Genomic DNA, 16,075 nt, shown 5'->3' on the forward strand with positions numbered 1-16,075 from the left:
GCTGTACAGGGGAAATCGTTGACCTTAGAGTTAGAAACCAATTAATAAGGATAAGTATATCGGGTTTTTTTTTTAAGTTTCATTTTATTTCTTCTGATAACGTACAACGTAACTTCCCAATTTGGAAACTCCGTGCTTGTTTAGTCGCGGGGAGAAGGGAGAGATGAGGAAAAGAATAAGAAAAAAAAGACATGGGGGGGCTTCGCTTCTCTAAGTCCCGGACCGCCCGCGAAATATAAATTGGACACCTATTCAATGTGAATAACACAGTCAGATCGTGGGCACTGAACATCAGTCTACCGTGGACGGTGTGGTCTTGTGTGACGTAGATAGATCGCACCCTGTTGGTATTCCTCTGGTATTGCTACATCATTCTGGAATTTCATGACTTCTTCCGACGTTGACATTCCTATTCCCATCTGAGCTCCCTGTGGCATATCGGATTGGCTTTGCCCAGGCTCTTGCATCGAGTTCGATCCAAGCCCTTGCATTTCTGGCGCGCTCGCCCCAGGGACTTGCATTTCTGCTGCGTTCGGCCCAACTTGTGTGTCAGCTGCGCTCGGCCCGGGCCCTTCCATTTCTGGCGCGTTCGGCCCGGCTTGTGTGTCAGCTGCGCTAGGTCCATGCCCTTGCGTTTCTTGTACGTTCGGTCCAGGCCCTTGTGTATCCGCCACGCTCGGCCCCAGTCTTTGCGCCTCAACTGAGTTTGCTCCACCTGTTGCTGGTTTCCCTGTGGTGTCATTTGGTCCTTGTTTTTCTTCTTTTTCCTCTCCCTTGTCGCTTGATTCTTTGGGTTTATTTTTGTTAATAGTTAGTGTTATGCCTTTAGCTTTGAGGAATTCCGCGAATTTCCCAAGAGTCGAGTTTTCCTTTGCGTTTGCCAAGGCTTTTTCGATGTCCTGTGCGGTGGTCGAGTTATCCGTGTTCTCACCCTTAGAATCACTTGACGCTTCCTTTCCTTTGTCGGAGGTGGATTTGGTTTGTTCAGGTTTTGGTTTAAGGACTGGAGACATCTCCACTGGAAGTGTGGTCTCGTCGGGTTTCCTGTGCCCTTGAGGGGAGGGGCTAGTCTCTGGTTTCTCGTCCCCATGGGCAGGGGGTCTAATTTCCAACTGTTCCCCTGATGGCGGGGGCTCAGATCCTCCTATCTGACTCCCTGTCCTGCTCGAGTCCGATCCCTTGTTCATCAGCACTTCTTTCAGTCGTGCGGCTGCCGCGCTATCCTCGTTCCCATGTGGGGTGACTTCACCTGTTCCGGATGCTGGCTTCTTGTTGTTACCTATCGGTGAAGGAAATAGAAGCTGCCCCAGATCGCCGTTCGCGCCAGTTGTGATTACATGGCCACTCTCTTTATCCTTGTGCTCGTTATCTGCCTTCTCTTTCTTTGGCTCCTTGGTCTCGCCCCCCTTGGATGACTTGTTATCTTTCCCTTGTTCTTTCTCGGCACGATGAGATGGCTTTTCCTTGGTTTCATCCCCCTTTGACATGTTGTGGCCGTTTGCTAGTTCTTTCTCTGTTTGTTGTGAAGAGTTGTTCTGTTCGGGAGACTTGGGCGTGTCCTTGGAGTCGCCCCCCTTGTCCATCTTGTTATCAATCAACTGGTCCTTTCCGCTCTCTGGCGTGCTCCCCTCGTCCGGCAAAGTGGACGTCTCTAGATGCGATGGTAGGCTGGGAGCTTCCTTTTCACTATCCTGTAATGAAATAGAAAAACTAGGGCTTAAATAGCCTGATTTTTTTAGAAGCATCGAGGTTATGTAGGGAAGAATTCGGACGCTTGATAAATAGGGCTAGAGTTTAAACCACATTTTTCGTTCTTTCCTTTCAAGAAGTTTAAAATACCTGTGATGCTTTCCCAACACCTTGAGGCCGCCTCATTTGTCACTCACCTTCGGTTGATCGCTGACCAGTTGAGCCTGCTGCGCAGGGAACCCAGCATTGCCGTCATTATAAGGCCCCTCCATGCCCGGGCCCAATCCCCCTTCGTTATCTTCGCTGACCTTGAAGTTACGGTTCGTGTAATCCGAGTCCTTGATCCTGTACTCGGGCCAGGAATTCGCGTCAAACATGTACTCATCCGGGTTATATCCTGTGGTACCGGTCTTTTGGAAGTCCGAGGTCTCGGCGCTTTTGTCACCGATCTTTTGCTTGGAAGAGACTTCTGTGACCGGACTTGTGAGCGAGGCTGAGGACTCTCCAGGCAGCGCAGCCATGTTGGAAATGCGTAAAGCAGAATCGTCGTCGATTCCTTGATTTGCGAGAAGTGCTATGGGTAAAATAAGGGTGTTAGAATAGGTGTATTGATCTTTAAGTCAATACTTACATGTCTTGAACGCCATGTTATTATTGATATACTCTATAACTTACATGTCTCGGACGCCATGTTATTATTGATATATTCTATTACTTACATGTCCCGAAAACCATGTCATTATTGATATACTCTATAACTTACATGTCTCGGACGCCATGTCATTATTGATATACTCTATTACTTACATGTCCCGAAAACCATGTCTTTATTGGTATACTCTATAACTTACATGTCTCGGACGCCATGTCATTATTGATATACTCTATTACTTACATGTCCCGAAAACCATGTCTTTATTGGTATACTCTATAACTTACATGTCTCGGACGCCATGTCATTATTGATATACTCCTTGTTGAAATCTTGTAGTTGGGAGAGCTCGCGTTCCTCCATTTTATCGAGTTTATCAGGATTCAGAACGGCACCTGTCGCAAAAGGGCATTGCATAAATGACCCGAATGATATACAATCATCGTTCTTTGGTCGTGATGCGTCTTATCAAGGGTAGTAGAACTCTCCCATAACAACGCAATATACCTTCTGTGATCAGGAATTTAATAAAAGTAAAGAAGCAATGGCACCTCTGTGATCTTACTGCAATTTGTAATAATCTGCGAACCCATGCTTATGAATTCATTTTAACTTCCGCGTCAGTCAATGGCTACACTCACAGAAATGCGTTGTTCAATCAGAAAATTCAATCTGTGTTCTGAAGTGTGAAGCGGATTTAGCATTTTGCGAGATTTCTCAGAATACTTATAGTCGTCGTCGTCGTAAACCATAAAAAACACGCTAATAAGAAGGTATAAAAATATGTAATAGTTATAGCTATTAAAATTGTGTTTCCTTACCCAAGATGTCTGGACGGACGGAATCCTTTTTTGTATCCACTCTACCACGCACTTTATGCAGGCAAATGCGTTAGCGTAAAGCGTCATGCAACATGCAATGCAACAAGCATGCAACACTCAAAATTGCAATCAACACTCAGCATGCATTCGACACACAACGTTGCATTCAACACTGAACATGCATTTAACTCTCAACATGCATTCAACACTCAGCATGCATTAGAAACACAGCATGCATTCAACTCTCAATATGCATTCAACACTAATCACACAGTAAGCATTAAGCAAATCAGCGTCATCTTAACATGCAGTTTCCAACTTGATAGGCTCTACCTACCATGGGGGCGACGGGATTTCTTGACATGCTTTTTGATTGGGCTCCCTGCAGAACAAAACATTCAAAACTTGGCTAAGCTGGTAATCAACGGTGATTGTGTACTTCCTGTACTTCGGCATTGTTTTGATTCAGTTGATATGCGCCAAATGCTGCAGCCCTGTATAGTATGGTCATTGCGTATCGATCAATAAGAAAATTGCTTAAAAAGTGTTAGGAGACAGCTAGTTCTACACTATCAGGTAGTTAAAGTTAATAAAAAATGTGTTTCCTCTTGAATTTGATAAAAAAAGTGGACCTCCATTAAGCGGACACCTCTATATAACGGACAATTTTCACGGTGTCCGTTATATAGAGGTTCCACTGTACTTAGTATTCAATGAAATAATAACGCAAACTCGGAGTGAGGTGTCTATTTTCGGCTTTAGATCTTTGAGGGCATGTCATTCTATTAGCAGGAATCTTCTAATCTATTAATTAGGTCAAACGCCAATTTCCAATAATGAAATTTCAATTAACATTGTCTGGGAGACGGCGGAGGGCCAATTGCTAAATGCTGTAAACGCTAGCACTATACAATGACGACCTCCAAGCAAACATTGCACTGATTAGCCTACATGTGATTGTGAATGGTGATACACGTAGGTTTCGTTCGGTGGTAGAATGCCATTCTCTTCACACCTTAACAACAAAAAACCCTCCACCCATATTGATAACTATGTACAATGCATTAACCCTAAACTCCTATCACAAAAGAACTTTCTATCCATGACCTTCTCTGTGGTGAATTGGACTGTTGCGCGCATGGAAAACGACTTTTGATTATTATTCGTATCTTACAAAATAAAGTTCAATTCACGAGCGCTTCAATTATCAGCAATAATCAGGATTTATTTCCAGTCAAGCGGGTTTGTCTAACAAAGTTTCGCACCCGCCCGTGGGATATGGATTCTACTGTTTAAGACAAAACAGTCACATTGTGTAAAGCTTTACCCGTAAAAGATCAGTCATAACAACAAGTATAAAAACAAGGCTTACACCGGTGGCACCGCTACCTACCATTTGATGAAGAACAAAGAGCAATGAATATCCCTACAATAACCCCATATCGCAGGAAAACCAACATTTCTCCCCGAAAAATATCCCAATTTCTCAGGAGAAGTGTGGCGATTTTTCATCCAGATGGCCTGAAGTCAATGATATAATGTTGTGATGAATTATTTAGCGTTCGTCGGTCCCTGTGTTTGTAGTTAACAGGCGTGGAGAATAACAAAGAAACTAAGGAAGATACCAGTAGCACAATTTAGAGGTTCTATAAGGTGGCACAGAGTTTACAAGGGGCACTGTTTGTTTATGTTTCGTGTGTATCAGAGGATTAACATAACAAAATACACTAGGCATTCTAAGCTAGTCTTAGAACATACTTCGTTTAATGATATCACATTGTTTCAAATTTAGTACGCACTCATTATTTTCGTACAATGTTACCACACTGATGGACAGCTAGCAATGCTTTTGTCACTAGCGCGAGAAATTTAAAACATGACCTTCACCTAACCCGCACACAAGGCGTTTTCCATTAGCGTCTTCCACTCTATCGGCGAATTGCTCTTCACTATCTGAATATATTAGAATAGACGTCGGGCTTGCGTGTTTCGTCACCAGGCTTCAAGACATTACTCGTCACCCCTCCGTCGGAATTCCCCGGGGGGCTATAGAGGGCAACTACAAATACGTCATTTGTCAACAGTCCCCGGCGGAGGGCGCAGCCAGCGCCAAATATCTTTGTGTTTTTCCACACGAGCTGGGTGAATGAGCTGACTTTCTCGTCCACGTGGGGGTACGAGTAACTGTACTTTTTGCTCTGGTCGTGCCATTTGTTGATGACGTCAAAAGCAGCACTGCTATCGCAACCGTAACTAACGCTGAATAATCTCTCTACATTCTCCCCCAAAGTGTCCACGCTTTCCTCGTAGGATTTTCGCACTGCTGCTATCGAGGTGCGCTTGCTGTTTTGTGTGTCTGTACTACGTTTTTCCCCTGCCTCTGGTACTGATGGGAATTTAATTATTCTAAATGTAGAATGGCTTTCTTTCTCTGCCATTGTTCTCTTGGCAATGGAAGACCTTTCCCTCGCCATTTTGTACGCTAGTTTACGAGCCTGCTTCGCGAGTTTCTCGGACCACGCCAGCGGTGGAGCGTGATGAAGCATGCGCAATCTGTTTGTGATAGAGATGGCAGCATTTGAGAAACTGGAAGTGTCACCTGAATAGAAAAATCAGGAATTAAAACCAGGTGTCATCCCTATAGTATCACAAAAAAAGTTTAATGTTACTCTTTAATCCTCTTCTGTCCGCTCCTTGTCACTCTCTTCCCACCAATTCAGGTTTTTCCTCAGGAGTCAGCTCCTCGATATGTCTGAGGTCCTTTTTTCTTTTTTCCCTATGGGTCGCCTTCTCCACTCTTTCCCTCCCCTACTTGAGGTCAGCCACCTACCAAATTTGATAAGCCCCAACTATTTATTTCCTTGCTTCCTCCCTAGAGATTCGCCTGACCCATCTTTCATCTTGTTACGTAGCCCGATGAAGGCCCGTAGGCGGGCGGGTGCTTAGCAAGTCTAAGCCACCCCTAACCCCTCCCCTCTCCTCACTAGAACCCCCCTTTCGAAAATCTATCCCCACTTACCAAGTCTGATCTCATCGTTGTTGAGGAGAAAGCCCTGCACTCGATGGATCTCATCTCCCCCTGGCGCCGGGACCGCAGGCCCTAGGACACTTTTCCCGCTGCTTCCCAGGATCACTTCATAATAAAAGCAATACTCAGACTATTAGGATCACTACATACATAAAGGAAATAATCAGAGTATAAAGGATAACTACATACATAAAGGCAATAGTCAAAGTATATGGATAACTACATACATAAAGGCAATAGTCTAAAGTATATGGATAACTACATACATAAAGGCAATAGTCAAAGTATATGGATAACTACATACATAAAGGCAACAATCAGAGTATATGGATAACTACATACATAAAGGCAATAGTCAAAGTATATGTATAACTACATACATAAAGGCAATAGTCAAAGTATATGGATAACTACATACATAAAGGCAATAGTCAAAGTATATGTATAACTACATACATAAAGGCAATAGTCAAAGTATATGGATAACTACATACATAAAGGCAATAGTCAAATTATATGGATAACTACATACATAAAGGCAATAGTCAAAGTATATGGATAACTACATACATAGAGGCAATAGTCAAAGTATATGGATAACTACATACATAAAGGCAATAGTCAAAGTATATGGATAACTACATACATAAAGGCAACAATCAGAGTATAAGAATCACTACATACATGCAACATAATAGTAAAGTTAAAACATTATATAAGGATCCCTACATGTAGGCTTTATCAATTGATACGTTCGCGTTTATTATTAAGCTGATTTATTAGGGTACAAGCATTCATAAGAAACAACTTGATAAAAATGGAAAAAATAACTGCTGACCTGAGTAATGCGGTAATCGCTGACTCGCTTTTCTGTAAACATACGCCGTCTGCAGTTCGATTGTCTTCTTTTGCGCATGCTCCGACTTGTCTTTATCTAAAATTTGGGCAATTTAAAAACTTTTTGTATTTTTCTTTCCTTTGCACAGAAATATCACCAAGATGTGGTCATCTCATCGAAAGGCTGTGTTCCGTGATCAGACATGAGTTGTATGGCGGCTCTTGTATCGGCGCTCACATGATCCATCTCAAAGGAAGGTTTTAGCTAATGGTTTATTTGTATTCTTTTTTTAATTCCACTCAAACTCACCTAATATATCTACTCCTACTGCGCATGTCACGAAGAGGGCTGCTTGAATAAACCGCAGGTATCCCATCATAAGCTAACCATATCACCCCAGTGTGATTCCTGTCGTAGTCTCGCTCGTCCTGCAATTTGTTTTAAATAGGAGTTTTACATTCCCTTTTTATCATATTATAATAATATAGTTTTTTAAAGGCCCGAAGTTAATGCCTCTACTGTTGTGGTAATCCTGACGAAGATCAAGAAAGCTGATCACACCATTTTATGCTCCCGTTCAATGCGGGGTCAAACAAAGCATCCATTTCCATCAGCTGTTCAAGCTAACCAAGATATTTTCAATCAAATATCGTCAATAACGTATCAGACTTCATTTGTAGATCGTCGTTTTGAAGTTTCCTTGCAAAAAAAAAAACTGTTGTATTTTAAATTATAATACCGAAAAACTGAGAACCGATGTGAGCAAAGGGGAGCAGGGGTATTAAAGGAATATGGAATTTACCGAAAACTGAAAGGGGAGGCGAGCAAGGGTGAGCAAGGAATATGGACTTGTAACTAGTAAACAGTGAAAAAATATTCGAGGACATGGCCGAGAATCGAACCTCGTCCAGATCAGTAAACAAGTAGACCATACTTCCAGACATGCGCTGAAACCCCCTATGGCAGCATAAAGCTTTTTAAGGCAAAGCTGGAGATTTCGGCCCCAGCACCGCTATCTAACGAACTGTAACAACACAAAGAAACCTGAGGTACCCGCGCAGTAATGGGGAGGCAAAAACCAGGATCCCAAGCCTTTCTTAGTCGGTTACGCCACGCACTGAGATGTACACGGAAATATCGGGGTCTTTATCACGCTTGCGTCTCATGGGAATAGGAGTGTTGCTATAGAAATGTAGTGATGTCGTCATCATGTGCAGCACACTAAGACCTAGGTCTACATTGCTGCCTCTAGCCTTTGTAATCCTCTGTCCAGTCACGCACGTGCATATGACATTTTGCGCCCAGAACAAAAAAAAAACTAGCTGCATTTAAATGCACACAATCTAAGATGCTTTGTGTTCTTAGATTTTAGAAAATACTGTGATTAAACCTTTCCTAGGAGCATTTCAGATTCTAAGAGTTCATATTTTGTTGGCACAGGCATCGAGTTTGTAATAAAAAAGCTGACGCATTTTGTTATAACATCTGACGCACCCAAGGATTTTCATTGTGGTATTTGTCACCTTTAGTTGCTATTATTGTTTACAATGAAGATCACGTTAAATGTTACCTATATCTGAAATACCATTCTGATTTCCTTTCAGAACCGCAAAATATGGCGCTTAAGAAATAAAAAAAACACCAGAAATCTAGGGAAGACCTTTCACATCCAAGCTTTGATAAAACGGATTTTTAAAAAAAGAATTATTACAAGGTGTATCAGAATTTCAGTTTTCCGGTCAAGTCCGTATTCCATGCTCACCTTTGTTCCTGTATTCGCAAACATAACAAGGTTATCGATGAGCTCCACCGATGCCAGAGCTGGACATTGATGGTCTTAAATGGATTATCGTATGATTGATCTATATTCTCCTACATTCGGAAAAATGTATACGGTCGTGGAACTTCCATTTAGCAATCGACATTTACAATGACGAAATAGGTGAATCAATTAATGTTAGGACTGAATAAGTAGCCATTTGTTACCCTCTTGTATTCCATTGCATTAAAATAGTTATCAAGCATTTTTACGAAAATATTCATGTCTTTGTCCTTCTTGCCTTGTATTTTAAATGATAAGTGACACCACTAAAATTATTTGCCGACCAACCTACCTTTGCTCTCGATCTTCTATCTATTGCGCGTAGATATTCAAACTCAAAGATCGCCCAAACAACTTGTTAGTGTAGACCAGTAATTAATCATTTAAACCAAACAATACCATCGCTAGTTATAGATATCCCATTATCCCTTGACCACAAACGAATCATAGGCAATCCATATCACTCTATAATGAAAATCCGCAACGCCGAGAAAACGATCATCAACCCAGTGAAGCGCAATAGAGGAAACATTAACTAAAGGCACGGTGAACTTCGCTGAACAGTGTTCTTAGAGGCGTGGCCACCTGTCAGTCACGCCTGTCAATCATGGTAATTACGCTTGTCAAATATAATGATAGACACCTGCTGTGAGATCTAACGTTCTACTCTTCACGGAAGATCAAGTAGATAAGAACATACAAACATTACGGGCTACTCTTTAGCTAGGGTATTGAGGAGATCGGATCCCAATATTATCCATAATTTATTAAGCTCTCTTGAAATAGCGTAGTATTCAGGACCTTTCCAAAGTAAGCACAGTACACAATAAGACATAAAAGAGCAGGCACAGATAATATTCGGGGACCAGAGATGTAAGCGCATGCGTAATGGCGTGCAGTGCCCGCTGACACTTCAAAACATAAGTGTGTGTATTTTAATCATCCTCGGAAACCCAGGGCGTCGAGGTAACAGGCGCAAAAACGAGGCGGAACAAGGCCGGCGCAGGGGGAGGGGGTAGAGAGCGAAAGAAAAGAGAAAAGAGCGAGACGTCCTTTAGTTTGGGATAGCAAGGAGAAATTTTCAAAGGGAATAGGGATCTTCTCTTTACTTTAAAGCACATATGCAGGCCGCTAACAGCCTTTCTTTGATCCTCCCCTCCTCCAGGCGCGTACACGGGGGGTGGGGGTGCGCGCACCCTCCTTGGTGGCAAAAGAATACTATGCTTTTTCCATAAGATTCCATATGACTGCGCACTCCCCTCAGCTGATCATGGGAACGCGTCTGCTCATCTACTTAAGAACGCTCCTCTACTATAAGAACGGACTGATATTCCAAGCGAGTAACTTCTCGGTATTGCGGGTTATAAAGTAGGTATAATCTTTATACATATGTGTTCAATGGATTCCAGAATTATTAAAAATGTTTTTGCTGACAATTATGTGGTCCCAAGAGGACTGGTCGATCTTACACGTGTCCCGTCGCTACATGGAGCGAACCACTCTTTAAAAAACGTGTGAACGGATAGAAGCAAATAACTAATCTTGGCCCTTATAATGCTTCTGATCATATAAGTTACTTATCCGTCTGTATTTAATACAGGTCCTCTTGCCCCTATAGATTACTGAGCCGTCTTGTGTATTTTATTCTTCTTAATGAATTTCGTCTTATGTCGCCTGTAAATCGTGGCGTAGACGTCCTTAGCCTCCATCTTGTTCGGGCCAATGACGTTGTCGCGTAGCGTCGCCTCCGAGTTCCCTGCGGGGTAGTACAGAGCGACCACGTAGATCTCGTTGGTAACCGTTCCCTTCCTCTGGGCGCACCCCATGCCGACATCACGTGATTCTTTCCACACTAGCTGGGTGAAAGAGTCCGTGTCGCTGTTAAGGCGTGGATCCGAGTAGCTGTAGTGGCTGCCCTAGGGGGGGGGGGGGGGTACAAAAAACGGAGTGATCAGCTTGTTCATGGTATCAAAGCTAATAAGGGCGAAGACTTTTACAGTATGTATTATCTCCCCTCTTAATGTAATTGCCCAAGAGGGTGCACAGAAATCGTAGTAACACAGCTTTTTTTGTGGTATTAAATTTAGTGCGTGGCATTTTTAAAGTGTGTACTATAGCCTTTGTCAATGTTATTGCCCTAGAGGTTGTACAGGAAACGGAGTAACACAGCTTGTTTATGGTATTAAAGCTAATAAGTGCAAAGGTGATTTTGTGCCTTGATATTTTACAGGGCTCAAGATAAATATTTCCCCTAAGGTCTTCCTCACTTGTGTAAAGAGCCTACCCAGACCATTCTACCTTACCTGATTGTACCATATTTTAGCCGCTTCCTCGCCCGCGAGCTCACAGTCGTAATTAACAGCGGATATCTTGGCCCTATTTTCACCTAGCTGATCGACACCCGGTACCTGGATGGTCCCATTCAGCGCCATGAGGTAGGCGATCTTTTGCGCACGCGCAGCTAGCTTATCCGACCATTTCAAACTCGGTGAATGGTGGCGAGCGCGAAACTTGTTATGAGCCTCAAAACCGCGCTTGGCGAATGTTACAAACTTACCTGCAAAGGGGGAATTCGACAAAAATCTTTTAAATCAACAGTGATGTTTCAAATATTCTTTTTGATTATAACCAGGGCGGATCCGAGATTTTTCCGTGTGGTGTTGCCGCGCAAATTCAGACATGTTAGGGCTAGGATATTCTTCCCTTTGGTAAGGCTAGGACATGCTAATCTGGGAGATTGCGCTAGGACATGCTATCCCTCTAGGGGATAGGGCTAGCATATTCTACCCTTGAGAGTAGGGCTAGAACTGCTAATCTGGGAGATTCACTAGGACATGCTACTCACTTCTTAAGTTGTTGTCTAGCTCCCTTTGGGCAGCATTTTCGCTGTCCACAGCAACAGAAACTGCAAAAAAAAAAACAAAAAAAAAACAATAGTATTCAACACCTTTTTATAACTCCCCACTCAACATCTAAATAATCTCTCCTTGTGATTCTTAGAGTTGGAGGGACCAAAACGGGCACTTTAATTAGTTAAGCAGCTCTCTGGGGTCCCCCTTGTAGTTGGCTATAATGGAGTGTTTGCAGCGTAAAGAATAACCCTGGAACTGGGAGGGGAGGGGCTGGTTGTTTGCTATGGATTGTTGGTTTGAGGAGCGGGGGGAGGGGGGCAGTATGTCAGATTGACACGACTTACCTTTTACGTACAAGACTAAAATTAGGGGCAGTACGACGTGAGGCCTGAATTGGCGCACATTCATTTTTTCTGAAAGAATAATAAATAATATTAAGGAAAAATAGATTTTTTCTATTCTCTTGTAATAAGGTTAAAAATAAGGAAAAATTACTTATTCAAGGGCAAATAAAAATACTAAATAAGCCAGCATAATCATATATATTTTCAAAATTTGGTAATGGGATTGCCTAGGAACACCTATGTTTGTAACATTTTTTTTTTAATTCTTAAATTGCCGACCAGTAAACTTCAATGAACAAACAAAAAGCTTGAACCTAAACACTCCAACTGTTTATCAACAAATAATTCGGGTCAGAATTACATAAACGCGACTCTAAAATAAAAGAAACAGCCTAAAAATACCATTTCTTTATACTTTTTATCTCTTTAGTTTAAAAACGTTACCATAATTACATAATAATCTTTACATGTAGGAACTTACATTAAGGATTATTCTTCCTGTCGAAATCCAAATCACATCCCACACACTTGAAAGACTATATACCAACTCCTTAGTCTTTTGAAAAAACTTTGTTTTCGTATTATGTAGTATTCTTGTGGAATGTTATGTCTGTGCGACGGGTCAGGCACATCAAATATTAAGGAGTGAAGGTTTCTCAGCGTAACGGGTGCTATATTGACAATTAGCACAATGACACATAGACGATACCACTCATCCCTACACGCTTTACCACCTTCATGTCGAGGTAACCATCACTTCGTCTTCGCACACTAACCTTGGTTATAGTAAATGTTAACAGTGGATAATTTCTATTTACCGTGGATTACATTTAACAGGAAGTAAATTCGACAGCTGTAGTCAAGGACGTGCAGAAAGAAATCTAAATCCGTTTTTTAATTCATTAATTTCTACCTTTGTATTTTTTAAGACTATCACTTCTCAATCTTTGTCTCTATGCTAATTTCAAAAGCAGTTGCAAATTTATCTTTTTTTACAAGTCCAAATACTTCTGATAGCCGCAGCCGCTGACCATATGCACCATCATTGAACAAGTGTTCTTCAGCAGTGGTTCTTCAGTTCTAGGCTCACTATGCGCTCCGCTGACCGGAAGTTAGACCACACTGTGCACCTTGAGGTGCGTCCTCAAATTCGATAAATACTTGAACTTGCGCTCGCAAATCTCACACTGGATGGAACTGGATCGGGGATTTTCCGGACTGCATAGAGGAGAGGAATCTTCAAGCGTTTTCCTGTGAACTACTTTTAGATGGGATTTGATATTACTGAAATACTTGAAGCGCTGTTTGCAAGCTAGACAAATGTACGTGTTCCCTTTGCGTGTGTAGAAACCCTCCAAGGACGGTTCCTCCGTCGCTTTCTTGTAATTTTCCTGTTTCTTGGTCCGTGCCTGAGTTATGACCTTATTTGGAGACGCAACCAATTGTGCCAGGCGTTCGCTCACCTCCCTAAGCCGCGGGGTACTGGTGAGAAAATCGTCAAGTCGTGCAGGAGGACTGGGTTCACCTATGGGATTGTTAGGTGACTGAAGGTTTTCCAACGATGGAAGTTTCCGGATTTTACGGGACTTTAAACAGTTCCTGTCGAATCGGAAAAAAGTTTCGTTTTTTCTATAGCAAATTTTATAATTATTTCAAAGCAACTCACCGTTCACTTAGCTCAAAAGGAGAGTTGTTTTCACTATTATCCTGTGAAAAAAAAAAACAAAAACATGAGTCTTATTTTTTGAGGGGTCTGGTATCCATCAAATCGTGCGCTCTGATTGGCTCTCGTGAGGTCCGGTATCCTACGATCCGGACCCCGCGATACCGGACCGCTCACCTCCAAAGCTCGAAATAGTGAATTGATTTGTAAAATGGCCATCGAAAACTGGATTTAATAACTCCCGAGGTAAAAAATCTTCACACTAAAACGGCATTTTATTTGCCATTTCATCTAGAACCAATGACTTTACGGAAAATCGGCTTCAAACTCCCTGTGTTTTGGGATAAAAAAGGCAGCAAATCGTCTCTTCATAAATGAAGAAAAACGACAAATTACTCTATGAATTTACCTGCATAATCAGCTTAACGTATCCACCTATTTCAATTAAGTTTGACTATAAGAAAATGGAAAATGATGAATGCCAAACACCACTGGTTAAGGAAAACAATTCTTGTATCTATTAATAACATTCAGTAAGGCTAAATTAAGTTTGTAGCGAGGTCCTTGTAATGAACAAACGAATTTAGAATACAAGGAAACATTATTATTGGCCAAACTTTGTTCCATTTTCCATTCTCTTATCGTCAAACTTTTTTGAAATAGGTGTACACATTCAAGAGAAGTTCTTTAGTGAATATATCTTATCGTCTGTGGAGGATTTGAAGCGAAAGACATTTCTACGACGAATTCGATTTAAAAACGACGTATCAATTTGGACTAAAATTATTTTACACAATTGTTGGTCAAAACTCAGAGAATGTCTTCTTTGGGGGTTCTGTATTTCTGGCGGATTAAAAGCGTTGTGTGGAAATACAAAATGGAGTTTATTGAATGATCATGAGCGAACAAAATCTTCACGAACATCGACGAAAGTCAGAAGCGAAACCTCTCCTCGTGCAAACAAAGTTGGAAAATCTATTGAAGAAAAAAAAAATGTTATTTCCCAGTTAAGGGTCGGTCCGTATCGCGAAATACCGCGACCTCGGCCTTGAAAATACTGACCTCGGCCTTCGGTAAATAACATATATGTATTTAGTCCTTAAATATTACCACAAAAACACTAATAACAAAGAAGAGAAACAATTATAGCCAAAAGGCTTAAGGCGTTCACCTACTCCTACTCTCATATAATGGGAAACCCAGTGAGTCGTATGTCGTCTACGATATTTCCCCCTCTCGATTGGGGAGTAAAAAACAGCTTATTACTGATTCGCTTTCCCGTCTGTTTGCGGGCGAGGGCGTCGCATATCATGACTGTGTATTATAAGGGGAGAGGTTGTATAACATGCACCATGAATACGGCATATTTCCCCTTGCATCTCCACAAGTATAGCCCATTAGAGACAAATAGAAATACATGGGGTAACTTGAGGATGTATGTATACTACCTACTGAACTACCCTTATTTTTAAACTTATCCGCCTATCTACTCACCCATCCCTTATTGTAAATTTATCCGCCTCTTCACCCACCCATCCCTTACTTTAAATTAATCCGCCTCTTCACCCACACATCCCTTATTGTAAATTAATCCGCCTCTCCACCCACCCATCCCTTACTTTAAATTAATGCGCCTCTTCACCCACCCATCCCTTATTGTAAATTTATCCGTCTCTCCACCCACCCATCCCACAAAACAATACAAAGACAGAGACAAGGTCGGCCGTTACGTTTTAATTTATGCGCGACGGGCAGAAAAAAAAAGACAATAAAAAAGCCAGGGCTATATATGGACAGCCATGCTACAACAATATAAAAATAAACGACTTTTTCAAAATAAATATATCTAAAGATCAAAAGAATAGATCTCGCAACCAATCCGCATTCCATGTTTGTCAAAGTTTCGAGTGTATTGCACTCCTTGCGATTTCGATTGTCGACCTTTTGAAACCGATATCCCTATGAATATAAGTAACTTCCCAGAATACGACCTCGGTGCATTACTCAACTTACCTCTATACTTCTTCTTTTAAGCTTTCTCTGTGATGCAGGAGATTCGAGTCGTCGTTTGAACGCGCCATAGCCATCATCTCGAGGCATGCCGTACAGCGACTCAAATGTTTCAAGAATTCTAAATATCTGGATCAAGTGTTCGAAAACAAGTTTCATAAAAGTTTTCCAAACAATCTATGAATTTTGTTTTGGTTTCTTATTTACCTAAAAGTTGAATACAATAAATCTGCAAAAGGCCCTTGAGATCTATCGTTTTGTTGAGTATTTCTTTGCGATTGTCCTCGACCGTTTGTTTGCGTTTTGTTTGCTTTGTTCCGCAAACTTCAAAATGACCGCCAAAATTACCGCTGACT

The 16,075-nt window shown here is 41.6% G+C and overlaps 4 protein-coding genes and 1 long non-coding RNA gene across 10 annotated transcripts; 1 reads left to right on the plus strand and 4 right to left on the minus strand.

Annotated features, from left to right (window-relative positions):
- Positions 1 to 64: 64 nt before the first annotated feature.
- LOC5519714 (eukaryotic translation initiation factor 5B) lies at positions 65 to 4,783 on the minus strand. Of its 4 annotated transcripts, XM_032364432.2 has the most exons (7): positions 4,556 to 4,783; positions 3,500 to 3,544; positions 3,163 to 3,213; positions 2,629 to 2,736; positions 1,887 to 2,263; positions 597 to 1,691; positions 65 to 539 (listed from the first exon to the last, which is right to left on the minus strand). In XM_032364432.2, the coding sequence occupies exons 1-7, from the start codon at positions 4,620 to 4,622 to the stop codon at positions 297 to 299; spliced, it is 1,986 nt and encodes a 661-aa protein (XP_032220323.2). In that variant the 5' UTR covers positions 4,623 to 4,783; the 3' UTR covers positions 65 to 296. The 4 variants fall into 4 exon arrangements, with proteins under 4 accessions (XP_032220323.2, XP_032220321.2, XP_032220322.2 ...); XM_032364430.2 differs by having other exon boundaries at positions 65 to 1,691; positions 4,556 to 4,763; XM_032364431.2 differs by lacking the exon at positions 3,163 to 3,213 and having other exon boundaries at positions 65 to 1,691; positions 4,556 to 4,771.
- Positions 4,784 to 4,904: 121 nt separating this feature from the next.
- Positions 4,905 to 10,035, minus strand: LOC116603355. 2 transcript variants are annotated; one of them, XM_048725952.1, is made up of 5 exons: positions 9,143 to 10,035; positions 7,338 to 7,456; positions 7,029 to 7,124; positions 6,182 to 6,295; positions 4,905 to 5,761 (listed from the first exon to the last, which is right to left on the minus strand). In XM_048725952.1, exons 2-5 carry the CDS (start codon positions 7,405 to 7,407, stop codon positions 5,112 to 5,114), a joined length of 930 nt encoding a protein of 309 aa, XP_048581909.1. In that variant the 5' UTR covers positions 7,408 to 7,456; positions 9,143 to 10,035; the 3' UTR covers positions 4,905 to 5,111. The 2 variants fall into 2 exon arrangements, with proteins under 2 accessions (XP_048581909.1, XP_032220328.1); XM_032364437.2 differs by having other exon boundaries at positions 7,338 to 7,468.
- LOC116603356 lies at positions 7,461 to 9,066 on the plus strand. Its single transcript, XR_004290564.2, has 2 exons — positions 7,461 to 7,858; positions 8,633 to 9,066. It is a non-coding gene; the product is annotated as an uncharacterized LOC116603356 (long non-coding RNA).
- A 145-nt stretch (positions 10,036 to 10,180) lies between the features above and the next one.
- LOC5519715 (protein PRY1) lies at positions 10,181 to 12,665 on the minus strand. Its single transcript, XM_001639551.3, has 5 exons — positions 12,528 to 12,665; positions 12,047 to 12,115; positions 11,696 to 11,755; positions 11,154 to 11,407; positions 10,181 to 10,766 (listed from the first exon to the last, which is right to left on the minus strand). The coding sequence occupies exons 2-5, from the start codon at positions 12,108 to 12,110 to the stop codon at positions 10,470 to 10,472; spliced, it is 675 nt and encodes a 224-aa protein (XP_001639601.2). The 5' UTR covers positions 12,111 to 12,115; positions 12,528 to 12,665; the 3' UTR covers positions 10,181 to 10,469.
- A 261-nt stretch (positions 12,666 to 12,926) lies between these two features.
- On the minus strand, positions 12,927 to 16,058 carry LOC116612039. Of its 2 annotated transcripts, XM_048725954.1 has the most exons (4): positions 15,927 to 16,058; positions 15,723 to 15,848; positions 13,713 to 13,753; positions 12,927 to 13,645 (listed from the first exon to the last, which is right to left on the minus strand). In XM_048725954.1, exons 2-4 carry the CDS (start codon positions 15,807 to 15,809, stop codon positions 13,159 to 13,161), a joined length of 615 nt encoding a protein of 204 aa, XP_048581911.1. In that variant the 5' UTR covers positions 15,810 to 15,848; positions 15,927 to 16,058; the 3' UTR covers positions 12,927 to 13,158. The 2 variants fall into 2 exon arrangements, with proteins under 2 accessions (XP_048581911.1, XP_048581910.1); XM_048725953.1 differs by having other exon boundaries at positions 15,723 to 16,047.
- Between the last annotated feature and the right edge of the window lie 17 nt (positions 16,059 to 16,075).

This window comes from Nematostella vectensis, chromosome 4 (genome assembly GCF_932526225.1).
Source record: "Nematostella vectensis chromosome 4, jaNemVect1.1, whole genome shotgun sequence".
In the NCBI taxonomy this organism is placed as follows: Eukaryota; Metazoa; Cnidaria; class Anthozoa; order Actiniaria; family Edwardsiidae; genus Nematostella; species Nematostella vectensis.

Coding starts and splice junctions, on each gene's coding strand:
- LOC116603355 (XM_048725952.1), bottom strand. CDS start 7,407: ATGATGGGATACCTGCGGTTTATTCAAGCAGCCCTCTTCGTGACATGC. Junction 7,125..7,337: donor AGTAGGAGTAGATATATTAG/GTGAGTTTGAGT, acceptor CCCAAATTTTAG/ATAAAGACAAGTCGGAGCAT. Junction 6,296..7,028: donor GCGATTACCGCATTACTCAG/GTCAGCAGTTAT, acceptor TTTATTATGAAG/TGATCCTGGGAAGCAGCGGG.
- LOC116612039 (XM_048725953.1), bottom strand. CDS start 15,878: ATGAAACTTGTTTTCGAACACTTGATCCAGATATTTAGAATTCTTGAA. Junction 13,754..15,722: donor TTAAAAGAAGAAGTATAGAG/GTAAGTTGAGTA, acceptor TTTTTTTCACAG/GATAATAGTGAAAACAACTC. Junction 13,646..13,712: donor CCTTTTGAGCTAAGTGAACG/GTGAGTTGCTTT, acceptor CCGATTCGACAG/GAACTGTTTAAAGTCCCGTA.
- LOC5519714 (XM_032364430.2), bottom strand. CDS start 4,622: ATGTTGGTTTTCCTGCGATATGGGGTTATTGTAGGGATATTCATTGCT. Junction 3,545..4,555: donor TCTTTGTTCTTCATCAAATG/GTAGGTAGCGGT, acceptor TTTGTTCTGCAG/GGAGCCCAATCAAAAAGCAT. Junction 3,214..3,499: donor GAAATCCCGTCGCCCCCATG/GTAGGTAGAGCC, acceptor GCCTGCATAAAG/TGCGTGGTAGAGTGGATACA.
- LOC5519715 (XM_001639551.3), bottom strand. CDS start 12,110: ATGAATGTGCGCCAATTCAGGCCTCACGTCGTACTGCCCCTAATTTTA. Junction 11,756..12,046: donor TTTAGTCTTGTACGTAAAAG/GTAAGTCGTGTC, acceptor TTTTTTTTGCAG/TTTCTGTTGCTGTGGACAGC. Junction 10,767..11,153: donor CTAAAATATGGTACAATCAG/GTAAGGTAGAAT, acceptor CCCCCCCCCTAG/GGCAGCCACTACAGCTACTC.